The sequence below is a fragment of the Camelina sativa genome, chromosome 20, assembly GCF_030686135.1.
Source record: "Camelina sativa cultivar CO46 ecotype springtype chromosome 20, ASM3068613v1".
NCBI lineage: Eukaryota > Viridiplantae > Streptophyta > Magnoliopsida > Brassicales > Brassicaceae > Camelina > Camelina sativa.
Window position 1 is genome coordinate 7,756,845 of NC_141899.1, and position 18,604 is coordinate 7,775,448.

General features: G+C 34.1%; 6 protein-coding genes and 1 pseudogene across 8 annotated transcripts; 3 read left to right on the forward strand and 4 right to left on the reverse strand.

Annotated features, from left to right (window-relative positions):
* Positions 1–13: 13 nt before the first annotated feature.
* Positions 14–3,071, reverse strand: LOC104770006 (uncharacterized). Of its 2 annotated transcripts, none has more exons than XM_010494350.3 (5): positions 2,802–3,071; positions 1,760–2,219; positions 1,473–1,667; positions 1,237–1,389; positions 14–1,145 (listed from the first exon to the last, which is right to left on the reverse strand). In XM_010494350.3, the coding sequence occupies exons 1-5, from the start codon at positions 2,913–2,915 to the stop codon at positions 136–138; spliced, it is 1,932 nt and encodes a 643-aa protein (XP_010492652.1). In that variant the 5' UTR covers positions 2,916–3,071; the 3' UTR covers positions 14–135. The 2 variants fall into 2 exon arrangements, with proteins under 2 accessions (XP_010492652.1, XP_010492651.1); XM_010494349.3 differs by having other exon boundaries at positions 1,231–1,389.
* A 623-nt stretch (positions 3,072–3,694) lies between these two features.
* LOC104770007 (late embryogenesis abundant protein At5g17165) lies at positions 3,695–5,694 on the reverse strand. Its single transcript, XM_010494351.3, has 2 exons — positions 5,506–5,694; positions 3,695–4,126 (listed from the first exon to the last, which is right to left on the reverse strand). Exons 1-2 carry the CDS (start codon positions 5,604–5,606, stop codon positions 3,853–3,855), a joined length of 375 nt encoding a protein of 124 aa, XP_010492653.1. The 5' UTR covers positions 5,607–5,694; the 3' UTR covers positions 3,695–3,852.
* A 412-nt stretch (positions 5,695–6,106) lies between these two features.
* On the forward strand, positions 6,107–8,139 carry LOC104770008 (uncharacterized). 2 transcript variants are annotated; one of them, XM_010494354.2, is made up of 6 exons: positions 6,107–6,485; positions 6,625–6,837; positions 6,932–7,098; positions 7,457–7,538; positions 7,637–7,705; positions 7,825–8,139. In XM_010494354.2, exons 1-6 carry the CDS (start codon positions 6,366–6,368, stop codon positions 7,993–7,995), a joined length of 822 nt encoding a protein of 273 aa, XP_010492656.1. In that variant the 5' UTR covers positions 6,107–6,365; the 3' UTR covers positions 7,996–8,139. The 2 variants fall into 2 exon arrangements, with proteins under 2 accessions (XP_010492656.1, XP_010492657.1); XM_010494355.3 differs by having other exon boundaries at positions 6,131–6,485; positions 7,457–7,542; positions 7,642–7,705.
* A 306-nt stretch (positions 8,140–8,445) lies between these two features.
* Positions 8,446–8,883, forward strand: LOC104770009 (uncharacterized). Its single transcript, XM_010494356.2, has one exon. It carries the CDS (start codon positions 8,446–8,448, stop codon positions 8,881–8,883), a length of 438 nt encoding a protein of 145 aa, XP_010492658.1.
* Positions 8,884–9,887: 1,004 nt separating this feature from the next.
* LOC104770010 (uncharacterized) lies at positions 9,888–10,559 on the forward strand. The gene has a single exon (XM_010494357.3). It carries the CDS (start codon positions 10,010–10,012, stop codon positions 10,397–10,399), a length of 390 nt encoding a protein of 129 aa, XP_010492659.1. The 5' UTR covers positions 9,888–10,009; the 3' UTR covers positions 10,400–10,559.
* A 466-nt stretch (positions 10,560–11,025) lies between these two features.
* LOC104772314 (putative polygalacturonase At3g15720) lies at positions 11,026–12,977 on the reverse strand. The gene is made up of 6 exons (XM_010496945.3): positions 12,775–12,977; positions 12,534–12,674; positions 12,210–12,368; positions 11,827–12,116; positions 11,622–11,730; positions 11,026–11,524 (listed from the first exon to the last, which is right to left on the reverse strand). Exons 1-6 carry the CDS (start codon positions 12,940–12,942, stop codon positions 11,114–11,116), a joined length of 1,278 nt encoding a protein of 425 aa, XP_010495247.2. The 5' UTR covers positions 12,943–12,977; the 3' UTR covers positions 11,026–11,113.
* Positions 12,978–16,151: 3,174 nt separating this feature from the next.
* Positions 16,152–17,308, reverse strand: LOC104772315 (ACT domain-containing protein ACR5-like; annotated as a pseudogene).
* Positions 17,309–18,604: the final 1,296 nt, after the last annotated feature.

Sequence of the window (18,604 nt, forward strand, 5' to 3'; positions counted from 1 at the left end):
AAGTACACACGTCTTTTTCCAAATTGAGTTTTTTTATTCAAAGCATAAGTGTTAACAAAAGGAAACACTTTCTTTCATCTGTATGATTAGAAAATAAAAAAACAAGCACATTTGTTTGAGTCACTCTCTCTCTCTCTACTCTGCAGTCTGATTATTACCAGGCAATATCTGCAACGCAGTTCTGTTACTGTTCTTTATAGTAAGGTCCTTCATCATCTTCTTCAGTTGCCTCATGCTCGCATCTTTCAAGTTCTCTTCATCAATCCCGACCTTCTTCTTCTTCTTAGCCTCTTCACCTTTCTTCTCTCCATTCTCATAATGGTCAACATTCATCATCAACTCCATGATGTTCTCTTTGTTCTCGACATTGACAGGCTTCAGAGCCGAGTTCTTTGATGGAGTTGTCGATTTGCATGGTCTTGGAAATTGAACTGATATTGATCCTGCTGCAAATGGAGATAACGGAGTTGTTTTGACTTCAGCCTTTTCAAGAAGAGGAGGAGAATTTGGAGCACTAGCAGCAGAGCCTTCTGATTCCGAAAGAGTCATCTCTTCATCAGCAATATCAGATCCCAGTACGGCTTGGTTCGAATCAGCTTCAGAGATAGTACTCTCTGAGTCAACATCAGAATCATCTTCCGGTTCAGTTTCTGAATCACCAGCATCGCTATTGGTTTGGTTCACCATTGTGTCTTCTTCATCGAAATTGTTGATATTCTCAGGTTCAGCGTCATTCTTCTGAATTGCCTGTTCGGTTTTCGAATCACCAGCATCACTATCGGTTTGGTCCACCTTTGTCTCTACACCGAAACTGTAGATTTTCTCAGGCTCAAACTCATTCTCCTGATTTGCCTGTTCTGTTTTGTCCTCCTTTGCCTCTACATCGAAATTGTTGATTTTCTCAGGCTCACACTCATTCTCCTGAATCGCCTGTTCTGTTTTGTCCTCCTTTGCCTCTACATCGAAATTGTTGATTTTCTCAGGCTCACACTCATTCTCCTGAATTGCCTGTTCTGTTTTGTCCTCCTTTGCCTCTACATCGAAATTGTCGATTTTCTCAGGCTCAAACTCATTCTCCTTAATTGCCTGTTCTGTTTCTTGTGGGTCTACTGAAGAACTGTTGGAAGCTAGAACGTTCTTGGACTCTGCGAAAAAAAAAAAAGACATTTTGATTTAGTAGTGTAAACAAGAGACTGGTTAAGGCGAGTTATTTCTATACTTGTTGCATACCAATACCATTATCATCATTGTGTGTCTCAGTGTTTGCATGATCCAAGACAGGAATATCACCGAGATCTCCAATCTCCTGATCACTGTCATTCTTCTTCTCACACATGACCTGCAAAGTTTCTTCTTGTTTGTCTACTTTGACTAAGCTATTCTCAGATTCTGCAAAAAGAAAGCTGCAACATTTAGAATGCAAACAAGATAACTAAATATAAACATTGATGGTATATAAATGCTTCTGTTACCTTTATCATCAGCCCTAGCTTCACTCATCTCTTCCTTGTTGGTCTCAGTGTTTGCATCCATAGCAGCAATATCACCAATATCAACATATACCTCAAGATCTCCAACTACTTGGTCACTGTCACTCTTCAAGTTCTCCCATACTTGTTCCATAGAAACACTTAAATCTCTACCTGGGATAACTTCAGCCTCTGAACCTGCATATTACCACAACATTCATTATAGATCAACCAACTTATTTGACTTAAGCACAGACATTGAAACAGAGAAAATGCATTGTATGTCTAACCAGATGGATTCTTCTCCTGCGCAGATACTTTTTGTTCTGTATCTTCATTCCTCGCTGGCTTATCCAAAGTTTCTCTTGTCTTCAAACTCAGATCAGCCATACATTTTTCCAACAGCCTGGTTGATCTTCTAGTGCTGTACACCGACTGGACCAATTCATCCTTCTTAGCACAAGAAGTTGCTGCTGAAGCTTTCCTTGTGGTTCGTGCTGCTGGCGTTTTGGGCACATTGGCTTCAAACTTGACAGTGCTAGTCTTGGGTTCTTGAGGAACGTTTTCCTGGTCCATTTCTCCAGCAAGAGACTTGCTCGTAGAACGGGATACCAACAACGAAGACGACTGAGGCTCAGCTTTCACTGTAGTCTTTCTTCGAGTTGTTCTCGTTGCAGTATTTGGTGGCTTCTTAGCTACACTGGTTGGAGACACCTCGGATTGATTCATGTACTCATCAAGACCTTCAACCTATTGATCCAACATACAGTATAAAGCAACAAAACATTAGTAGTAGGAATTAATCTTGCACATGTAATTCAGAATCTAAGAGCATAAATGTTAAATGAAACCACAAGCAATGACCAAAATGACTCAAGATCAAACACATAGACAACTCAAGAGGCAAAACCACGACTCCCAAATTGATCTCACAGCAAAATAACGCAATTCATAAACATTTATGAGGATCAACCAAATTCACCATTCTTAGATTAAGAGTCTAAGCGCATCAACAGAGGTAGAGCTAATCGATGAATAAGGCAGCGATAACATTGAGATCTAAGAATCAAAAACATCTCCGGCTCTAAGACTTTTAACAAATCGATCATGCACAAATCTGAATCAAGTCAGGGATCGATCAGAACAATAGATCTGAGATCGAAACTTTTCCAAACAAAAAAAAAAAAAACTAAAATGATTACTCGCTCATGTTCGATTACACAGATCTTCGTCACAATCGGAATCATAGATATGGATCCCTAAACAAAACTACTACAGATTCTCAGGATCTAAAACGGAAACGGAGCGAACAGAGGAAGAAGAAAGACTTACGATCTCAAGAGCACTGAGAGCATCGGCCATGGCGAGATTGGTCATATTGGCTGGGATTTTGTTCCTCTTGCAGAGAAATTGAAGATCTCTTCTGAGAAGGCTGTGGAAATCCATCTCCGGCGACGAAATCGAGAGAAGTTTCTTTTGGGTGTTGAGAGAGAGAGAGAGAGAGAGAGAGAAATCGAATTTTGTTGACAGAGAAAACAAGATGTTTTTTGCTATGAGTGTGAAGATGTGAGGGTAAGGGGTATTTATACCTCATTTCCCCAAGAAGACGAGAAGCCACCATTAATGAATCTCTAGGTGTGACCGTTGGAGCGGATTTTTTGAATTTTGAATTTTTTTTTTTAAATATTTTAATTTGGGTTTATTTCACTCTTTCTCCGTTTTTGTTACTTGGTACACATTATTGTATATTTTGTATCTGCCAAAATAAGGAGGATATATTCTGAATTAGAAAATTACTGTATTTTGAAGAGCTTTTTAGGAATATTTTATTTATTTCAATCATACAGTAAAAAAAAAAAAGACAAAATGATAGGCTCCCAAAAAATTTTCGCTCGAATCTTCTTTTGTAAATCAGAGAGATATAAATATAGTCATGGGCCATATTTGAGTAAGAAAAAGTATAGCCATGGGCCTTAGAAACTGTAAGCCCATATGAGAGTGTAAATGGTATTGTGATTTGTGAGTGATTTGTTGTATCGGTCTTTTAAGTCGTTTTCTATATTCTACAGTTCAAATTATTTCAATTTTCGTGTTGATGAAGTCCAAATCAAATACCTTTTTCTCGTTATAGCTTATCCTTTTGCTTGTGTAATGACTCGATACTTTTCCCTTTGTAGGTTTAAAAGATAATTAGGACTCACCAAAAGTAATTTTCAAAAGCAGAATAAAAAGAAGCAAAACAAGCATTATAACTTAAAACTCGTACAACATCATAACACAAGAAAATTTGTTCCTTTTGAAACGCATATTATAACATGCCACACTTCAAATTTTTATTATAACATTGGGTACGTAAACACACATAGAGGAAGAGTTTGCTTGGCTATGAATGGTGAGTCTTGTCCAAATCCTCGAGACTTGTAGGACGGAACCAAGCTTTCTCCTCCATCACTGAGTCCTCCTGACCCCCACGATTCTCGTCCGTTGTGTCGGTTGAGGAGGACGAGGAAGGTCCAAAGACACCAGTTTGAGGATGAGGAGACCAATATTTGTCGGAGTCAGGCTTTATTAGTTCATCAGGCACTTTACTCGATTGCATATCTTCCTCTACGTTCTTATCATAGGCCGATGTGTGACCATTCCTATTAGCAATACCTCTAGAGGAGAAAAAGTTTGGTTTTACCGATAAATATAATATTGGTTTCTTTCATATATATGTTTTGTATCAAAGTGAGACTTTCACTATAGCAGTACATGAATAAAACAAGGAATATGATTGAGTATATAACCCCACCAATTTATCTTTGGTTCAGAAATTAAAAGGTTCCCATATATTTTAAAAAGAGAATATGGTATCGCAAATAAAAATGGTTATTGAGATGTCGACCCACTAACATTACATATTCCTGCATGCTGTCGGTTCATTTATTTATATATATATATGATTTTCCAATAAATAAATTCGGTCACGTCACGTCTAATCGACCAAGGTGGATGACATGAATACAAAAATCTAGATTTTAGTTAAATAGGCTTCGTCTAGATTCAGAATGGTACAATCTTGTTTACAAGAAAATACCCGATAAACTCGTTGGCCACAAAACATGATCCCTTCGACCAAGAAGATTAGATGAGCCAAGTAAAAAAAAAGTTTTTCTCTGTTAGTAGTTGAGATGGGTGGGTAATGTTCATCCGTATCTAATTTGTACATAATATCCAGTATTCTACACGATCCACACAGTCTACACGACTTTTTTAAAAATTAAAAAAATAAACACGACTACACGAGGGTACGTATGACCTCGTAGATACATATATTCAGAATTTGGATTCGTTAATAAGTTCTTACTAATTATTATCACTTCTAAACGAAAAAAGTGAGGACCCTTTCCAAGATGGCAAGATTTATTGTTTCTCTTAGTTGACCCTCTCCAAGATGGAGGGAATTAATAATCTGAAAAAGACACGTGTCACACTATGAATGGAAAAACTGGTTTAGGACCTTTTTGGTATTATCCTCTTTGCGCCCTATTGGATATGCCATATCCGACTACCGTGTGATCTGTGCTTCTATTCTATGTTAAAAAAAAGATACATCTCCCTACAACTGAAAATAATAATATACTTATATATACATTTTAAGTTACAAAAAATAATCTACGGCAAATCTTGTACCTATAATCTGCAAATGTTGGACGTGATATCGATGATCTGAAATAAACTAGAAAAATCCAACATTTACGTAAAAAAATAAATAAAGAAGGGATTCGTATAAAGTATAATAAACCTTATGAAGTTTTTGTTTTGTTTTTTTTTTTTTTTTTTTTGTGTTATCACCATATATCATATATGTACGTGACATAACACAACAATCTAGACAACCTATTATGCGATATTCAGTCTATGTTCTAATTAAAATACGTTTTTCCCTTTAGTTTCTTATCCATTTCTTTTCGAGAACAATATATTTACGAAACTTATGAAAATGAAGAACAATGGAGGGAGAGTGAGTAAGAAGAGGAAGAGATAGAAATACCGAGAAGCGAGGAGACCAGATGCGAAGGGGCCTGAACGAACACAATTGACTATGTGCTTCCCGATCACCACAGCAACAATGCTCTTCGATTTAGCTGCCATCCACTCTGTTTACTCTGTTTCTGTAGTACCAGAGAGAAAGAGAAAGAGAAAAGAGAAGAGAGGATAGTGAGTTGTGAGTTGAGTGTGTGTGTTTAAATAATATTTAGCGTGGAAGAGATGGGAGGAGACATAAAAAGAGAGCACACCATACCATACGATTCATGTGTGCTCCGTTACTTTCTTAGAAAATACAGTAGTCTCGAATCTCGATTAGTCAAATCAAATCTAACGTCCCCGTTTGGGTTTTCGTTTGACGCCGTTAACTCTACGAATGTAACAACCGGGCCATAGGACCTCTAACGGGCTTTTCACAATTAAGCCCATCATGTAAAATTTAAAGGATAGATGATGTTGATGACATGATTGCCCCTTTGCTCGTACAAGCAAGAAGCAAGACACAAGAGCATGGTCAAGTCAAACAATAATCAAAGGTTACACTGAAAACGTGATTGATTTCGTGGATTAGGAATATAATTAAAATCAAGAAATTTTATACTAATAATCTAATATTCAGAAATATTTGTGATCCTTGTTTGGGGAAAGAGTGTGTGGACAGAGTGGACCGTGTGTAACACACGAAAATGTTGCGATTACCACGAAAAGGTTATCTCTTGGAGCTTTTGACACATCACCACTAAAACAAACAAAAAAAACTTCTCTAGGCATCATCCTTTTACAAAGCAACGCATGCAACAAGATCGAAACTAAGAATTCAAACAAGCTTTCGTCGTTCGGATCACATTAGAAAGAGAGAGAGAGATGGCAACGTCTGGTGCGATTTCAGGAGCTACTACTGTCTCTTCCTTCTTCACTAAAACTGCTTCAACTTCAAACCCATCTTCAAAACTCCATTCCTCCTCTGCTTCTGTCTTTTCCCAGGTCTCCTCTCTCTCTCTCTTCTTTTCAATCTCTTTACAAACGAATTTGAATTTCTTAATGTGGAGGGTCGAGTTTGATTTCTCTTGAATGTGATTTGGACTTGGCTTCATCTAAAAGTATGAATCTTTGTGTGTTTTAGAAATCTGTGTTTCAGGGAGTGTCTTTGGAAGATTCGAAGAAGAGTGTATCAGAGATCTTTGCTGTCTCTGAGAGAAAGATCGGAGGGTTAAATGGGTTGAGGAGATTCGAAATCAAAGCAAGAACAGCAGCTTCCAAGACAATAGAGGTTGAAGTAGACAAGCCTTTGGGTCTGACTCTAGGACAGAAGCAAGGCGGTGGAGTTGTCATCACCGTGAGTTTTTTTTGTTTTACTAACTAACTCTGCAATGAAGTGGCATTCTTCTTGTAAACATGTTGTTTGATTTATTATCATGGGGGTTTGTCAGGGTGTGGAAGGAGGTGGGAACGCAGCTAAAGCTGGGCTTAAATCAGGAGATCAAGTTATCTATACAAGCAGCTTCTTTGGAGATGAGCTTTGGCCTGCAGATAAGCTAGGCTTTACTAAAACCGCAATTCAGGCTAAACCTGATTCTGTCTACTTTGTTGTTAGCAGGTGAGTGTTATGTGTTTGCCTCTCTTGGTTTAATTCTAAGATTGAAATGATCATAAATCGTAGCAGATAGTTTAATTATGTGTGTCCTTTGATTCTTGGCACAAGAAAATCAGTGAAAACATAAACTCTTTATCACATTTTTCCATGGTCTAATGCTGTGGCTGATAAGTCTTTAAGTTTTCGCAATACTAAGCTTCACAAATTGGTACTTGAGGTTTCTTGTGATGCATTGGACTCGCCTCCCTTTAACAATGGTGGAAATTATGTTAAATACATATTGTGTCGATGTGTGTTAGAGGAGAAATGCTTTGTGTGAGGTTCTTGATTGGTTTCTGATGTAATTTTTTATCATACACAGAGGTGCAGACGTTGATGTCAAGAAACTAAATAAGCGTCCGGCTCCTCCGAGGTTTGGAAGGAAGTTAACTGAGACTCAGAAGGCTAGTAGCAATCTTTTGTTCCTATATGATTGCATCTTAAACCCCTTTTATAGAAGCTTAACTCGATTGATTTGTCTTAATATCATTCTCTTTTGCAGACAAGAGCTACTCACATTTGTCTTGATTGTGGATTCATATACACTTTATCCAAACCTTTTGATGATCAAGTGAGTGTGAATCTTCTAGTTTCAATTTATATTACTTTGGTTTCAGTTGCATAACGTTTTCGGTTTTTTTAGGTCTATATCTAGATATTTGTAACTAAGCTTTTGATGTTTTCTTCCAGCCGGACACATACGTATGTCCTCAATGTATAGCACCAAAGAAGAGGTTTGCGAAGTATGATGTGAACACAGGAAAGGCCATAGGAGGAGGATTGCCTCCGATTGGTGTCATTGTTGGCTTATTGGCCGGTCTTGGAGCTGTTGGAGCTTTGCTTGTCTATGGTCTTCAATGAAATTTTTGACTCTATGTCAGTGAAACAAGTCCTCCTCTTAATTGAGCTTTGTAATTTTGTAAACCAAGAATGAATGTTTGATGACGTCAACTTGGGAGTTAATTCATTGTAAATCGTTTTCAGTTATAATTTTGGTTTTCTCAATTATAGTCCAACTAAGAAAAAAAGTCTAATTAATCGGTGGTCTTTTAGTTTTTGGCCAATGGGAGCTTTTAAAAAATGGTCTCTAATAATATAATTATGTAATAAAGAAACTAATCAAATCGTAATTTTATAAAAGAAATAAAAAGAAATAAGGAAAAACGAGAGAGTAATATTTACAAAAGAATCAGTTTTGTAAATAGATAAACTTTCTAGCTTATATAATATATAAACAGAATTCATTTCACACGATCTTCAGAATCACCATAAATAAATCAACTTCATAGAGTGTAAACATCAACAACAAAAATGTCAAGAGCAAAAGACTATGAAGATTTCAAAGAAACTTTCAAAAGATACGATGAATATGTAGATGGAGAAATTTCATGGAATGAATTTGGTTACTCACGTTTACGCAAACGTTCCACTCCTGTAACCAAGTCTGAAATCAACAAGATTTATGTAGAGCTTGGAACTCGTGGTGAAGATAGAGTATTTGGAGAAGCATCCAAGTTTCCTGGTAATCTTCTAATTCTTCCATCTCTCTCAGTTAAACCTAAACTTAAGGATATGATTAATGTGACTCTGCCAGAAAAAGAGTCTAATGTTGTAAATAATTCGGACAAGAACGAAAAGAAAACTGAGGATCAAGCTCAAAATGCAAAGGAACCTCTTGAAACTATAGAGATCAATGAAGATTGGGTTGTCATAGAGGATGACGATGATAAAGACTTTGAATTATGTTAGCTTTTTGGTTATTGGATAATTCTTGCTTTTGATGTTAAACTGATTCTTTTGTTTAAGATTTTCATGGATCTTTTCGTTTATGGAGCTTTTGTTATTCTTTTTTGCGTTATTATTCATTCAATGCGGGAAACAAACTAACGACTTTTACATACATTTCATATATTTTATGATAATAACATTAACGTTCTGTATTTATCCACTAAACTAAAAAGAAAAAGAAAAAAGAGTGATTTACTAAAATTTTGGAGCTGTTGGAGCTTTGCTTGATTATGGACTTCAATGAAAATTTTGAACTATATGTCAGTGACATTGAAACAAGCCCTCCTCTTAATTGAGCTTTGTAATTTTGTAAACCAAGAATGAATGTTTGATGACGTCAACTTGGGAGTTAAATCATTGTAAATCATTTTCAGTTACAACTTTGATTTTCTCAATTATAGTCCAACTACAAAAAAAAAAAAGAAAGTCTAATTAATCGGTGGTCTTTTAGTTTTTGGCCAATGGGAGTTTTTAAAGAGTGGTTCCTGTTTTAAAAATTGCTAGGCGCTAGTCGGGCAGTCAGCGTGAACCTAGCGCCTAGCAAGAGAATCGAAGATTAAACGGAAACTAGTTTTAAGGTAATTTTATTAAATTAATAATAAATAAAATATATGTATTTTATACATTAGTTATTGTAAAATATCATTAAAAAAATACATATTTGATTTTAAAAATAATTATTATATATAAAATTGAGCAAGAAATAATCGGATTAGATATATTATAATTAAATTACATATATATAATTAAATAATCGATGCTAGATGGAAATTAATTATTAATCAATTTTGCGGTGCGTAATCTGTACTACTAGCCAGAGATTTTAAAAATAGGGATTAGAGGTATGGAATTGGAAACCAATATATTGGGCTGAGGTAATAAGGCCCATTGAAACCTCGACGTGTGAGACGCGTACACCTCACAAACGCCACGTGCTTCATCCTCCGTACATCTTCTTCCTCTTTTTGTACCAAAAATCGAAGAAGACCTAAACTTGCTCACTAAGAAAAATCAAAAATCAAAATCAGAACCGATTCAGATCTAAAAAAGCCTCTTCTTCGTAATCCATCAATACCTAAGATCCAGAATGGCTCTCGAATGGGTTGTATTAGGCTACGCAGCAGCGGCAGAAGCGATCATGGTGATTCTCTTGACGATGCCTGGACTCGACGCTCTCCGCAAAGGATTGGTTGCTGTGACTCGTAATCTCCTCAAACCTTTCCTCTCGATCATCCCTTTCTGTTTATTCCTTCTTATGGATATCTACTGGAAGTACGAGACGAGACCTTCGTGCGACGGCGATTCGTGTACTCCTTCTGAGCATCTTCGTCACCAGAAATCAATCATGAAGTCTCAGCGTAACGCGCTTTTGATCGCCTCGGCTCTTGTTTTTTACTGGATTCTTTACTCTGTCACGAAATTGGTTGTTAGGATTGAGCAGCTTAACCAGAGAGTTGAGAGGCTCAAGAGCAATTAAGAGCCCTCCTTCTTCGTCTTAAGGTCGTTTACTGTTTTTGTCGAGTTTCTTTGGTGTTTTCTCTACTTGAGTCGTCTTTTTAGGTTTTTGGTGTGTTTCAATGTTTGATCTGGAGTTGTAAGGATCTTAATATATATGTTAATCTGTGTTTGGTCTCTGATTTGGTACTCGTTTGGATTTTAATTAACTCTTAAATCTTCCCAATTGATGATGCTTTACGCTTGGAGAACATTGTTTAATTGTGTTTTAAACATCTTGGTTTGATATAATCATGTGTAACGCTCATCAACTTAGGGACTTACTCCAGTTAATGGAATAGGTAGCTAATTAGGCTAAGCTGCTCTGCTCCATGAACATCTTGCAGAGTTTATAATCATAACTTTAATTTGATCTCTCTATCAAGTATCCTCCTTTAGGGAGTTTTATTGTTCCTTTGTGTCTGTGGTGGACACAAAAGTTTCAGTCTTTGTTATATGAACCTAAAAACCCAACTTTTCTCTGCAGGATTTATTGCAAAGTTACCCAACTGAAACATCAAACATTTATTCAGCCAATAATTTAGATCCACTTTTAAACTTTTCTAACTGAATTAAACTCGGATTAAAACGGTTCTCTTCTAACAAAAATGAGAAGAATCCAATTTCTTTTTTTTTATTCTTCCAAGTTCTAAGGAATGGATTTCAGTTTCACCATGAAAATATATATTTACAAGAATCATAGATAGTACTTTTTAAGACATGTTACTTTCGAATCATAAAAAGACCCATGAGCATTTTTGCATGAAGCAAACACCTTGTGACCTGTTGTCGCTGAGTTCATATTCACATTGTCCATCACAATACCAACACATCCCAAGTCTGCATCGCAGTTCAATGTGATAGCTTGATCGCTCGCTGATGACCCGTGTATTCTAGTGTAACGCACATCGCTCACTTTCACTCCTTTGCCATTACCGGTCTGAGATTTTGGTTTTGCCAAATGACAATTTTGATATCTATTAGATGACTTGCCCTTTCCTCCATTTGTTCCCCCATTGTGATAGCTCTGGTCGATGATAATAGGGTTTTCGGATGCAACCATGTTAATATCCATGAATGAGATTTTCCTAGCATATCCTGATCCGTTCTACCAAACACACTCACACATGAAACCGGATTTAATTGAGAAGTATGCTGAAGAAGATCGAGTATCAGTGATGAAGAAAAGAAATATAATGGACAACCTGGTATGTCTTGATTCGGACACCATTCTGAGTGTGTGTAAAAGTGCAGTTTTTTACCCTCACTTCTTCAACGGTTGCAAAATCTCCATTTACTCCAAGGCTTCCTACACTATAATATCAATCCGTACTCTCTATATGATTATTTTACCTTTGTGTGTATTATATTATATGATGATTGTTTGTGAATCATGGATTTAAGATTCACCTGATGCCATGACCGGGGCCACAGAAAATGCCGGTTATGTTGATATCAGAGGAACCACTATTAATGGCAATGCAGTCATCTCCAGTGGCAATCACTGAGTCGTGTATGTTAACTTTTTTACAGTTTGATATGTCAATACCATCGGTGTTGGGACTATCGCCGGGTGCAGTCATATTTAGACCCGAGACCTCGATGTTCTTTGAACAACTTAGTCCTACATGACTCCGAGGGCTGTTCAAGTGCCGGAGATTAGAAATCCTAAGACCATTACAGTTGTTGAACTTCATTGCCTATGAAACCAAAGTAAGAAACAACAAAAAACTGATAAACGATTTGACCAAGGTTCATAAATTTGAGTGTGGGGGTCTTGCAAATGGACTTACAGAGGGGCGGTTATTAACGTGGCCCCACCACAAAGAACCACGACCATCGATGGTGCCACCTCCGGTGACAACTAGGCCGTTGATACTGTCAAAATGAATCCATGTTGGGTATCTTCCCGCATACCAAGTGTAACTCGGTGCCACAAGATTACCTTTTATCTAATGTAAATAAATCACCAAATCAATTAAACAATTGTTCAAGTTATGGTCGTAAACAAGCTAAATGTCAATTTCTAATAAATTCATTTTCACATAAAGGTTGGACTATTCAAAGAGTTTGAAACTAATTAAAGAAAGAAGATTAAAGTAGTTAGTTATATATACCATAAAGGAGATAGAGGAAGAGGTGCATGGACCGACGAATGCAAGAGGCTTAAGCATGAATGTTTTCCATTGAGGCACTAGAATCTTTGTATTGCCTCTACTTCCTCCTTTACATACAGCTTCCCATGCCTTAAGAAAAGCCTGATAAAAAAACATACATAACGCAAGCACATACACACTTAAACAAAGATTATATATACCAATTTGATAGTGTGATGATTCTATTATGTAATATGCACACCTTAGTATCATCGGTCTTTCCATCGCCAATAGCTCCGAAACTAGTGACACTTGTGAATCCAGGGCTTCCAACTCCGTTGTTAGCCTTTCGAGCTTCTTCTGCTAAGCAAAAACCTAATTTGTTTATTCGAAACAAACATAAAAAGACCAAGGACAACAAAGATTTCATCTTTGGACGAGCCGTCGACGATGAGAATAAGTTTGAAGGATAATGCATTTCTATATTTATTTAAATGTATATAGGTTTGTATAAAGAAAGGTGGTTAATTAATAGATATTGCGTTTGTTTTTGTATTTTTTTAAGGTAGGCGATTATCGCTAATCACTAATTTTGTGTGCTATAGGTGGAAATTAGTCTTGAACTATAATTGAGATATTTTGAAATCTTTATAAAGTAAGGATCGTATATTGCTAAAAACATTATATAACTTGCGAGATGTGCAAGAACACGAGGTTTCTGTTTTTCCCATGTAAGCACATCGGTACCTTTTTGGCTCTCTGATGAGGAGAGTTTCTTCCGATAACTTAACATATGGGCTTGTTTGACAAAAACAAACTTGGGAGGGAGAGAGTATAATTTACCGTTTTGTATACGACTAATTAAAGTAATAGTTTACTTATTATATACTTGATTTTTTCAGTTTTTGATATAACTACATGATTGTTGTTTCTTGGAATGAATGTTTTATTGCTTATCTAAAAAAAGATTTAGATGCATCATAACTCATAAAGAAGATACCTTTGATTAATTGAGTCATTTTATATGATGAATCGGGGTGCACCACTAATCTTTTATTTTTACAAGAATCTTTTATCTAATTTATTTTACAGATAAATAAGTCTGTCATTAGAAATGAAAGTGACTAATTCATATCATTATTAGTATAACTAGATTTGGATCCGTGCTACAGCACAGGTTGAAATACATTTTATTATTTTTAAAATATTATATATGTAATTGTATATAATATTATTTAGATGCAACTCATGCAAATAATTTTTATTGTAAATATTATTCATGAAATGTAAATGTATTATGTAAGTCTTATATTATTAATTTTAACCCGTGTTAGAGTATATAAAATTATTAATCCGTGCTAGAGTGTGTCCAGCAGCTTCCGTGCTAGAGTATATAAAAATTTAACTCGTGCTTGAGTTTGTAAGTCTTAAAATTATAATATAAAAACAAAATTCAATATGTGCTCTAGCATGGCCCTAATTTTTATTGAACGTTATGGTTTATCAATAAAATCTGTGGAAAGTAAATTTCTAATATTGTGTTTAAAGATCTTTGGAAACAACTTGATATATGACTAAAATCTTCTGAAAATACAGTTTGAAAGATCCATGATTTTATTTATTACCATTAATATATCAATTATCAATTTGGAATATCTCCAATTAAAGTTGCACCCAATATTTAGGTGTAACCATTAATATATGAATTAATCTATAACCTATCTATAACCTATTTGTAATTATTTATAATTAATTAAAAATATAAAGTCTACAAAAACTATATTGTGTACTTCTTTTTATTAAAAAAGAGATCATTTGAAATAACTCCGCGATTATAATTTTAAATTAAATAATATAATTTAATCACTATAATATAAACTATATTGTGTACTTCTCTTTATTTTATATTATAATATAAATAATATAAACTATGTTATGTACTTTTCTTTTATTAAAAAGAAGATCATTTGAAATAACTATGTTGTGATCTTCATGATATATTTGCTCCACGATTTATGGATTTATTATTTATTATCTATATGTTCCACGATTTATGGATTTATTATTTATTATCCCCTTTTTAATAAAAGAGAACTACACAACATTGTTTTGGTAGACTTTACAATTTTAATAAATGGTTATAAATGGTTATAAATAGGTTATACATAGGTTATAGATTAATCTATATATTAATTGGTTACAAGTTATAGTTCATATATTAATGGTAACAAATAAAATCTTAATTGTAATCGAAAATCATAAACGGAAAATCATGTTGTTTCCAAAGATCTACAATCACAATATTACCAATTTATTTTTCTGAGATTTTATTGATAGACCACAACGTTAACCAAATTATTAAAGGAGATTAAAATATACTCTCAATCATAAAAGAAAGTACACAACTTTTTTTTGTATAATAAAATGGAAGTACACAAAATTTTTTTATAGAATATATAACTTTTATAAGTTGGTTACAAAATATATAAATATATTAAATATAGGTTGGTTAAGTTATAGGTGAAATCTGTGGGCTATATGAAATTACGAATACACTTAAGAATATCTCAAAGAATCCTCTTAAAGATAATATTCCAATGATTTATACAATTTCCAAAAAAAACTTAATTATTCCATATATTGTTACACCATATATAGTGTTAGGCATAAAAATATAATGTTAGGCGTAAAAAGGAATAAAATCTTGATAATTAATCACACTTAATCATGATTTCCGAGATTTTATTGTGGATTTCAAAATAAAATATGACCTAACACCTTCCAAGCTTTTAATATAAATCAATGTCTTTAAAACCGGACCGGAAGGTGAACCGGAAGTCTTTCGGATCACTGGGTCAACAAGTCAAACCGATTGAATTACGGGTCAATTAGTTTATTAGTTTGATTACGTTTTATGAATATAACATCTAATTTTCTATAAATATATGAACAAAACATATATAGTTAAGTATTAAACAACTAAAATTAATCTTTTAAATGATTAGATAAAATAACTAACTGATTCTTTTATAAATAACAACATTTATTTTTAATTTTGTTTGAGTTTAAAGTGTGACCAAAAATAAAATATTTTAATTTGAGACCGACAATCCAGTCCGACCCGCCGGTTTAACCACTGGTTCACGGGTTTTTAGCGGGGTTTTCTGGTTTTTTGCGGGTTTTAGTTGTTAGGTTTTTAGAGGTTACCTGGACCGGAATACCTATCGGATTGTGGTTGGATCGAACCGACCGGATGGTCCGGTTATGGTTAAAAATCATTGATATAAATCATTCAGATCTCTATTCACCAAAATACATCTTTCATATTCATACATAATAATAATAATAATAATAATAACAATCGTTTCTCAGTTTACAACACTAAATTATCCTAGAAATTATAATACAGACAAAAGAAATTTCAATCCGTGCTCTAGCACGGGTACAAATCTAATCTATATATAAAGAGTTATCTTATGAAGAGTATATGATTAATGTATATCTTATATATAACCTATTAGTATGCATTTGTAACCATTTATATTTTTTATAAAGTCTACAAAACTTAAGTTGTGTACTTCCTTTTTATTAAAAGGGGATAAATAATTAGGTAGTTGATAAATACATTGAACTTTTTACTTACTTTAATAGTAACAAAGATATTAAGATATAGTACTTCTTACATGGTACTACATATTTCATTTCCGTCAAAGAAAAGACGGTATCGAAAAGAAGCTTTGATATGTCTTTATATTTGATCATCACAATTGAGTAATCTAAATCATGCAAATTGGAGACATCCACATCTGGAATTACTCTCCCACGTACATTTATCCTCATCATCAACATTATTATCCCATTCATCATAATCTCTATAAGCAAAGGTCTGTGTGAGTTTCATTGAGAGCAGAACACACCATGGTTTCCGGTTCACATTATCTTCTGCCACTGCGTCAACTTATAAGCACATAACGAAGAAGTTTCCTGATTTTGGATAACCTATCTGGACCAGTGATTGCAGAGCAGGTTTCTTCTTCTGTTACTTGCAAAACCGATGCTGCTTTTGCTTTATGCGTCCATATTTCAACATTTACTACATTGCATTGCAGATCCATAAGAACAGCGAAAGCTTAGACAACAAACCAGGTCTGTCAGTTTTTGTAAGCTCAATCACAGAGAAGTCAACGTATTGTTTGACACCAATAGATGGTCTCATTGATGGACTGAAGCAAGAAGACTCATCAGGACAAAGAGACTGCAACAATCACACACCAAAAAAAAGTTGATAACCATATTATCAAAACTAACCAAAACTGAATATAAACTAAGAAAATGATCGCTATTACTTAATGTACAAATATAATCAAGAACGATATCATCGGTGACTTTGTTCCCTTCATGATCAGTAACATTGGAAACATCCATGAACCAGCCACCATCAAATGAGATATAAGCTTTCTTAATGGTGAGATTAAGCTCAGTTAGAACTTGAACAACCTCCAGAAATATTCAATATTTATTCGCACTATCCACCTATAAAAAAACACAAAATGTTTATACTCATTTCTTCTATTCTACCCAAACCAAACCTAACCCGGTAAAAATTTTGATTACCTTAATGACAGTGACATACTTGCATACCTCGTTATCGATCAGAACCCTAAAATGAAAATCAAATGAAAAACTCAGCCTAAAATCGAAAAGATAGATCATAACTTATGGAAGAAGAACAAAACAAAGTTAATTTACCTTGGTGGATTCACTCTTTTAATGAACTTTGCAATCTCATCATCCATAGCTCAAACAAAAATCTGGAAAAAACTAATATTAATACGAATCGAAAACACAATTGATTCAATAAAACGAAGACCCCTTTAAAAAGGGAAATAAAAACAAAGACTAAACCCTAGAAAGATTAAAAACGAAACAAAGATAAAAGGCCTAAAATTGAACAAAATCCAGTTCTGGAAACTAATCATCCCGGTGGATGAGGGAAATCAGATCGAGCTTGCTGTTGTTCTCCGCGAGCGGTTCGCTCGTCCAAACCAATGCAGAAGAAAAGCTCGACAAAGTTTTTTTTTTTTAATTTGAAATAGTGAATATTTCAGAATGTTGCTATGTAAGAAAAAACTGGGCTGAGCTGTATTAATTGTCTTAATTTAATTGGTTACATGTTTTAATTGTTGTGTCACCTCCAGAATTGTTCTCAATGCTGATGTGTCAAGCTCTCAAGAGAAACCAAAAACTTTTAATGTATTGATTATAATTACCAAAAAAAATCATTTATTATTATTGGTTTAATAATAAATGAACAAGTCATGGATGAATAAAACCAAAATGAAAATGACTAAACACCAAAAAAATTATCAAACATTCGTTCATCTAATTTTTGTTTCTTTAGTTAGATAAATAAATATGAAATGAATAAAGATGAAATATATGTCATGGATGGATAAAATACGAATGATAGAATAATATTTGCCATTTTATTCATTTTTGTAATATTGCGAAAAAAGAAATGTGGTCCTTTGATTTTTTAGGTTTTTAGCAGAGTAAATGAAAAACTTCTTATATAAATTATAAAAACTTAAATGGAGCAATATTTTAACAATTTAATTAATTTGCGTACCTCACAATTAGTGGAAAACCGATCCGGTCCGATCTTAAGTGAACTAGTCAATTCAGAAACCAAACCGAAGTAGTTTAGTTTTAAAATAAGACAAAGAAAGTGTAGTATTGAAAGGAAACAACACGCGTGGATCTAAAGAGAGTAAAAACAAGGAAGAGAGTATTTTTTAGTGGTAAGGGTAAAATATGTAATTAATATAGAAAATATAGAGTATATAATATTTATATGGTTAGTATGGTTAGTGGGTTAATTATAATTTTTTTTTGAGTTACACAGTGCAATTCCTCTATCTTCTTTATGAGTTATATATGATGAATCTATTTCTAGATAAGCAATAATTCATTCATTCAAAAAAATTAAGCATTGTAGTTAATATTTATATCAAAAACTGAAACAATCAAGCATATATCCTACTATATTAATTGAGAAGTACAAATATGAAACTAACCTTAAAATGTGTAAA